Below are 7,939 nucleotides of genomic sequence, written 5' to 3'. Positions count from 1 at the left end.
CAGAGCACCAGACACCATCCTTAACCCTTTCACTGTCGCTGCCTAGCAGGTGACATCAATCCTCTGGTCATACCCACTCAACCAGGAAGCACATCAGTTTGTCATGATAGGCTAGTCATAACCGTCAGTCATAACCTCCGGTGACAGTCATTGGTTGTCCTCTTACCCTCTCTCTCTGCCTCTTCTACCACTGCTAGTGGTACCTTTTGTACAGTAGAGGTGCTTACCCCCTTCCAGCAGAACCAGACACTGACAGAGAGAATCCTCACTTACACTTTGATGGAGTTTAAACACTTGGTCGATGCAAATATCACAGATGTGTGTAACTGTTATGAGGACAGCTGTTTTTAGTCATGACGTTTGTGCTGACGTTCTATATGTAACTGTTGTACTGTATGTGTGTCCATAGTTTGTTCAATGTTGTGTCTGTGCATGTAAGTTGTTTTGGCTGGAACTTTGTTCCTCCTGCTGCTGTTGAAACAGGTCTCTCTTGAAACATTTTTTATCTTGATTTTTTTATCTCAATGAGACTAACCCGTATAAATAAAGGTTAAATTAAAAACATAATACTAAAAAGAATGGTGATGGTGAGAGCGGTAGTGAGATTTCCTCCCTGTCTCTAACCCTAACCCTAACCATGATAAACAAGCAGCACATTGAGAATAACAGACTGTGTGTGTACGTCATTGTTCTCAATGTAGTTTACCACCTAATTTCTCTCTAGCTGCAGTTATTTCATATCATGTTTTTAGTTGAAAAGCTTTTATCATCCACTCCCCATCTGCCCTCTCTCAGCAGGAGACCAAGCTTGTGGATCCCCTTGTGGATGCCTTGCGTAACTGCAGGATATTGTATGCTGCCTGTCAATTGTCTTGTCTTTGCTCAGTTGTGCCTTGTTTCTAATGTCAGATGAGGTGATCTATACGGGGTCCTATCACCACTGGAAGGTCACATCCAACACATCAGCAGCTTTCCACAGGTATGATGACAGAGATGATCAAAATGGTGAGGAGATCAGAAGCCTTAGCTGGAAAGAGAGCATGAGTGTGAGCCAGCGGTGTGATTCTACTTTTCAGACAGACTAGGAGGAGATCCATTACCGCTGTGCCCTTCTACACCAGGGGCCCCATCGCAGTGCCTGATTCAGCCTGGCAGGGTGTTAGATGACAGCACTGATCCTCCCAGCTCAGGTTATCACTTTGAGAGTTGGCTGGAAACGACTTAGAGAAGAGCCATGGGCCTACATGGCCTGCCACTCTGCTCTGCTGACCCTGACTGACTCCTCCCACAGCAGGCCTAGAGGAAACCACATCTGCCTACTACTGCTGCTGCTACTTCTGGGTCCTACCCTGGGCTCCTCAACTCTCTCTCTCTCTCTCTCTCTCTCTCTCTCTCTCTCTCTCTTGCCTGAGGTAGAGAGCAGCAGGTCACAGTTGGCTAGAAGCTTCACCGTCTTCCATAAAGAGCATGGAAACAGTGCATCAGCCCCAAGAGGATCATGGGAGAGGGAGATGGCGCCCTGCTGATAGAGACTCAGGAGTTATCTGAGAGCGTGTCCATAAACAGTGTAAGTATGTGATGTTATCACCACACTCTTATTGTACGTTGATTATTTGGCTTTCCTGTGCTGGCAGCTCCAGTGTAGATGGTGGTTATACAGGCTGACTGAGGCTGTGCTAAGTACTCATTGATTACATTCATTTGAATTATTCAATTATGCACTGGTATCTCTCATTAACTTTCTTGGTTGAGGCATCTTGGATGACGTTCTGATGGAAAGAATGGACCTCCTTTGACTTTGTGTGTGTGTGTGTGGGGGGGGGGGGGGGGGAGGGGGGGTGTATGTGTGTGTGTGTGTGTGTGTGTGTGTGTGTGTGTGTGTGTGTGTGTGTAGTATATACTGTATGTATATGTATGTGCAGTATATGTATATGTATATGCAATGTATCACTGAAGAATCTGTTGTAAGTCGCTTTGGATAAAGGCGTCTGCTAAATGCCATAAATGTAAGAATCCACAAGGGGTGGAGGGGAGGGGTGGGGAATGGGGGGGGGGTCGTCACTGTAATGGGGGTTGTGAGGGTCGGAGCAGATGGGTGAAGGCATCCACTATTACATAAGGGAAGAGGTTTATTTTATTTCATTGTATTATTATTATGCATTTATTTGTACTACGTATTACATTATATTCTTAGAATTTGATTTTATTATTTGTATTTTATTTTCATCCCCTCTACCTATTATTTCTTAAGTTGATTTTGTAGGAATCTCTAAATTGTGAATCCTATTTACTGTCTTTTGCCATGTATTAAAAAAAACAATACAAATTTGGTGACAAAAAATAAATCCCAAGTATGAGGTATGAGCACGTTCAGGCACGTACAGTATGTATTGTTTTGATAGATAACATTTCCATATGATGTACAGTTAGTGATGAATAATTGAGCCTCCAGGGTATTACCACCTGACCTCACCGTGTGAAGGGAAAGTTTTGATCTCTGCCTTTGAGTCAAACTGTCTGGCATCTGTGGTCATACTCTGATGTTCGACCTGGGCTCCCCCTTTATCTGGATCCTTTCCAATATTTTCCTTCTTAGGTCATTTCCCCTGCTTTGGCTTGCTTTCTTGGGGGTTTGGGCCTGGGTTGATGTGAAGTACTTGGTGACCTGCACATTTGTGAAAAGGCCCAATGTCATTAAAATGTGATTGATTAGATTTTTAATGAACTCTTCATATTTGACAGGCTGACCTCTATTACTGTGTCTTATATAAGGCCAGCTCTGCCCCATCGTCTGTCATGTAACCTTCTAAATCATAGAGATTCTCACCTTTTCAACACCATTAACTGTCGGAGGCTCTGAAGATGGAGAGAGGAATCAATATTGCATGTTTCAGCCTCCTCACATTTTTCCTTCTTTTTCCACTCCCAGACTTCCACATGACATTCCTTACCTGGATGGATATGATGCCCTTTGGAAGAGTGGCCTACTGTGCTGCCATGTCTCCAACCGTCCAACTGTCCCCTGGAGGAGCAGGGATTGATGAGGTGTTTAAAGACTGGTCCCCACCCAACCCCCCCATCTTCTGCTGTGGTCTACCACTGACATTTTAATAGACCCAGTCGTATCGCATTTATTTTGATTCACACATCTGAACAGATTGGATAGGATTTATTCATGATATATATGTTTCCTTTGTTTTATAACCCACATTCTACAGTACCATTGTGATTTTGAGGTACAGTTGGTGACCAGAGCAATAATATATCATGATATTCACACTTAAAGTCACTAGATGGCGCCAGACCCCCAGCAATGTCATTTGCCATGTCTCTGGCATTTTGCCTGTTTGCGCATGCCTTCTCCTTATACAATCAGATGGTAATCATCTGCATCAGAATCCCATTGGCGCCTATCCCTGACCTTTACAATAACCCACCAGATCCAGAACCCCCTGTGGCCCAGAGGACTTACTAATGACCATGTTATGAACCAGAGGAGGGAGGAAGTGCAATGGCCCCTTCTTGACCCATAAATTCATCCAAACTTCATCCAGCATACCAGTCCCATAGAGATGTACTGATGTGTGCTGTATACTCTTGCCTGTGCAGCACAAGAACGTGTCAGATTTGGTCAGCAGGCAAGCTGAAATAGGTAGGGTATGTGGCCTCATGCCACAGATGGTGGTTGGAACCGCTTGAGTATTCGTTTACTTTTGAAATTACCTGTGGAAGAGTAAACTTTATTGAGAACAAATTGAATATCGCTCACTGGCATCGCGTTTTAAGAGCATGAGCTGGGCAACAGACTGCACCTTTAATAAGTGTTCCTGACTTAACAGGCATATTTAATAAACAGCCCTAATCCTTAACAGGCTTTGATATTTAAAACATCCACAGAGCGACTGTAACCATGTTCTTTTCTGTGGCTCTTCCTGTGGCTGATTGATAGCAATGACAAACGTTTGCGGTTGGAGTGTTCTAGCATGGAAAGCTGTGTCAAAGCCACACTGGTAATGAGTACCAGATGCAGGCGTAGAGGACCTAGAGTCCAGGTTAAATAACCAAACCCTTAGCTTTATGTGTCCTATCTATTCATCAAACACACCGTGAACCGAGGCCAGGCGATGGGTTTGCTGTGCTCAATACTGACTGATGCTTATGGACATTGCACTGGCTTCTTCGCCACTGTACAAATACCAGTGTTTTCGTGTGTGTGTGTGTGTGTGTGTGTGTGTGTGTGTGTGAGTAGATGTACAACAACAAGACACAGGTTTTAACTCCCTATGGGTGAATGAGAGAGGGTGATAATGTGTCAAAGAAAATAGGTCTGTCTGTCTGTCTCTCTGTCTGTCTGCACATCTTATGAGAGCACTTTGCTGGTCTGTTTTTATGATGTTCCCTGCGTGCCTCTCAGGAATGTAGGACAGAGCCCCTCCCCTCCCCTCCCCACCCCCCTCGTGGCCCAGCGTCCTGATGTCCTGACCAGCCCATTGGATGCAGATGGAGCCTCAGCCCGCTCTAATGGCTCTAAGGCCACACTGTGGCGAGGGCCAAGCCAGCAGATGTGCTCTGTAGCGAGCAGGAATGCACCAGGCACCCAGTCTGCCCTCTAGGGGGGTCACAGGGGGGTGGAGGGAGGGGGGATTGAGGGGCGGTTAATGAGACCCTGTAATCACTTAACTCAGGCCAGGTGCTGCGTGTCTGACTGAGGCTGTGCAGACAATAGAGTGCCACTTTCAATTTACAACAGTTATTTCCGATGGAACAGAGGAGGTCTGGGCAACGTCCGATTTTTCATATGCAAAATGTTTATTGTATGACAAAGTGAATCGCTTTGAAATAAAATAGACCACATTTACAAATATATTATATACCATAGCTATAAAAAACACTTATCCAATTACCACAGTTTGAAACATTTTAACATCCATGATGCGAAATAATAGTGGAAACAACAAATAGCTACAATGCCCTTATATATTCTTCCTGTACAAAAATAGTTTCTATCTCCATAAGTAGTTGAATGTAACCTATAAAACATTTAAATAAGGATATCTTACATATTTTAACCTATATACACAAACTGGCAATAAAAAATATACAAATATAGATTGCACATAATCTCTATACAAAACAAAAACATTCAAGTATCGTTCAATCCATTGTGGACTGGCACAGATATATCATAGACTCTAAGGCATTTTCCCTCATACAGTGTCCAAAAACATGATTTAGATAGACAGCTTCATAGCTCTGTATTTTATAAGTCCATCTCCCTGTTTGGCATCATGGATCAGATGTCTTTTCCTGCTGATTTAGATGGCTTTAAGTCCAAATGGATATCTTGACTGAGAGGGCTGGAACTGATAAAAGTGCGGACCAGTATTAGACGGCTTGGTGGAAGAGGGCCCTGGTAATCCTTAGAGTACAACTCATAGAAGTCCACAACTAGGAGGCGTATAACTACGAGTCCCAGCATCCCAGAGGAGAAGAAAGAAGAGAAGAGAATCCCCCTCTTTCACCCAGTGGTGTCTCCACTGTACCGGGTATTAGCACTGTTCCTCCTCTCCCACCCGCCCCTGCCTGGCAGAGAGCAGCAGCATCGCTATTGTCTCTCCACTGTGCCATCCAGTGCCTGTAGACCAGCTGCTGATGTTTTCATATTCATGCATCGCTCCGCTGAGCCACTGAGCCCAGCTTCCAGAGAGAAAGAGAGAGAGAGAGAGATGTGCTGCAGACCTTTTTTTGGCAGGAGTCTAAGGCATGTGGAGAATTTTCAAACGGGGCAGAGAGACAGCCTAGGCTGCTCCCCCATCTCCCCTGTTCCTCCCCCACCCCCCTGAATGTCCCGCTCATGTCCGTCTGAGGAGAACCTCCAGCTTGTGTACTCGTGAGTCTGTGTTGCTCCACACAGGCCTCAGTCTGCCCCCCTCCAGCTTCAGAGTGGCCCTGCGCCCAGGGAGGGAGCGACGCCTCCGGCCGTACCCCTGGGGGCTGATCTTGTCAATGGGCGCGCTTCCGATCTTTAGCTTGTTGTTGAGCTGGTGGAGGCGGTGTGCCAGGTCGTGCACCGTGCAGGTGCCCAGAGAGCAGCCCGATCTCCTGGACTGGTTGACAGAGTTCTTGGACCTCTTGGTTCTTATGCTAATGTCAGTGCTGGAGGAGAGCGAGAGAGAAGAGAGAGAAGAGAGAGAAGAGAGAGAAGAGAGAGAGAGGACAGTCATTAATGTGCTGCATTCCTGAGCGGAAACTCTTGGCTCCGAGGTCCCCCTGCTCAGTTTGCTTACTTTAATGTGCCTTGTGTTTGACAAGTGTGATTCATCTCTTGGATCCATTAAACATTTTGATTTTTACAAGGATGATGAAATGAAAGCAGCATGCACTTTGCATCAGGTTATGTAAAGCCATGTGGGGTATGTGTTTTTACCTGGAATGAGGAATCAGGGTGTCCCTGACATCTTCTGGTCGGACAAACTGGCCAGATTGTGCTATCGTTTCTGCAGACATGCTGTTAAGATCTCTTCTCAATCTGCTCTGCATCCACATGCTCAACCTGCCAAAGGAGGAATGGATCTCATTAGAAAAACAACTCAGAGAAAGACCATAAAGCAGACAGCCATCTGTCACAGTCCCACAATGGACTTATCTAATCAGAGGAAATGAAAGTGACCAAAAAGCTCATCAATTAGCTCACCTCTTTTTCAGCTCTGGGCTCATTTCAAATTCCATGCTGTGCGCAACTGTGGCCAGCAGGCAGCCGTAGAGCAGGAGCAGTTTCATTTTGACCTGAACCTGTAGGTGGAAAAAAATGAAGACAAAAAAACACTTGTTAGCGATTTACTTATTGAAAGGATGACTTACTCATTCACCTCCTAGCATTCACTGCAAGTCCCCCTGCCCCCCCCCCTCCTCTGCCCTGCACAAACCATGCTTGCTCTCTGATTACACAAGAGTCCAAAAGCCAAGTTATTTGCACTTATCATTCATTTATTTCAAATGTCACGCTGGGGTCACATTTTGCTCGCTTAAGTAAACTTACAACCATGTTTCAGGCCCCTGGCCAGGGGAAATAGAGTTATGCCTAAGTTCTCCTGGCTAGAGTTCCCATGTGCAAAGTCAATGTCATTATCATGCAATCAATTACATTTCTAGTACAAAAATAGCTAATGGAGAAAGTTAAAACTTGTTTGGTGAAAACCCTGATGTCTTTAACACACACAGGGGCCACCTCTACCCCCAAGAGGCTCCCACAGTAACAATTGAACTCCTTATATAACAAGACAGAGAACCTGTCCTTGTCTACCGCACTTGAGCCCTGACCTAAAAAAAAAAAAAAAGCCAGGATAAAGCCATCAGCAGGACACAAGAGCAATCTCTGCTTCAAATAGAACAGAGCAGTACATACCTGAAATCCTTCAATAATTCACTTGGGTAAGAATGCTGTTGTTAGTGTAGAGTCAGCTTGGTAGAGAGTATTCCACACAGGGTTGTTGGAGTTGCTGTTGGTGCTGAAAGGCAGCTGTGACACTGTGCTAATAGCCTCTACACACCAGACGTGAGCCTTTATACTGGAGGTGGGAGGGGCTCACTGCCTGACACACACACTCTCATCCCATTCCCCCCACCCCACCCCACCCCTCCTCTCCACACACCACAGACTCTTCCCTGCTGCTGGATGAGATCCTAACATTAGTAAGATAATGCTTCAGCAGAAGAAACCAAGGAAAATAAAAGAATTTAAGGGAATTAGAAATAAGCCTTGATATTTGGGTCATATGAGAGACAGTTGATAATTGGTATGTTACTGTACCTTGTTATTAATATTTTCTTAGATAGACCATCATAATTTGTGTTTTGAAATTCATGTTTTATCTTACTTATATATACAAATTATCTTATTATATTATATATGTTTTATACATATATATTATTAGCCTTT

The 7,939-nt window shown here is 44.7% G+C and overlaps 1 protein-coding gene across 1 annotated transcript; it reads right to left on the bottom strand.

The window, feature by feature from the left end:
• Positions 1-4,794: 4,794 nt before the first annotated feature.
• On the bottom strand, positions 4,795-7,527 carry adma (adrenomedullin a). Its single transcript, XM_083691022.1, has 4 exons — positions 7,406-7,527; positions 6,695-6,792; positions 6,428-6,553; positions 4,795-6,156 (listed from the first exon to the last, which is right to left on the bottom strand). Exons 2-4 carry the CDS (start codon positions 6,778-6,780, stop codon positions 5,853-5,855), a joined length of 516 nt encoding a protein of 171 aa, XP_083547148.1. The 5' UTR covers positions 6,781-6,792; positions 7,406-7,527; the 3' UTR covers positions 4,795-5,852.
• Positions 7,528-7,939: the final 412 nt, after the last annotated feature.

The sequence above is a fragment of the Argentina silus genome (assembly GCF_951799395.1).
Source record: "Argentina silus genome assembly, chromosome: 19".
In the NCBI taxonomy this organism is placed as follows: Eukaryota; Metazoa; Chordata; class Actinopteri; order Argentiniformes; family Argentinidae; genus Argentina; species Argentina silus.
This window is presented reverse-complemented; position numbering and strand designations above follow the sequence as displayed.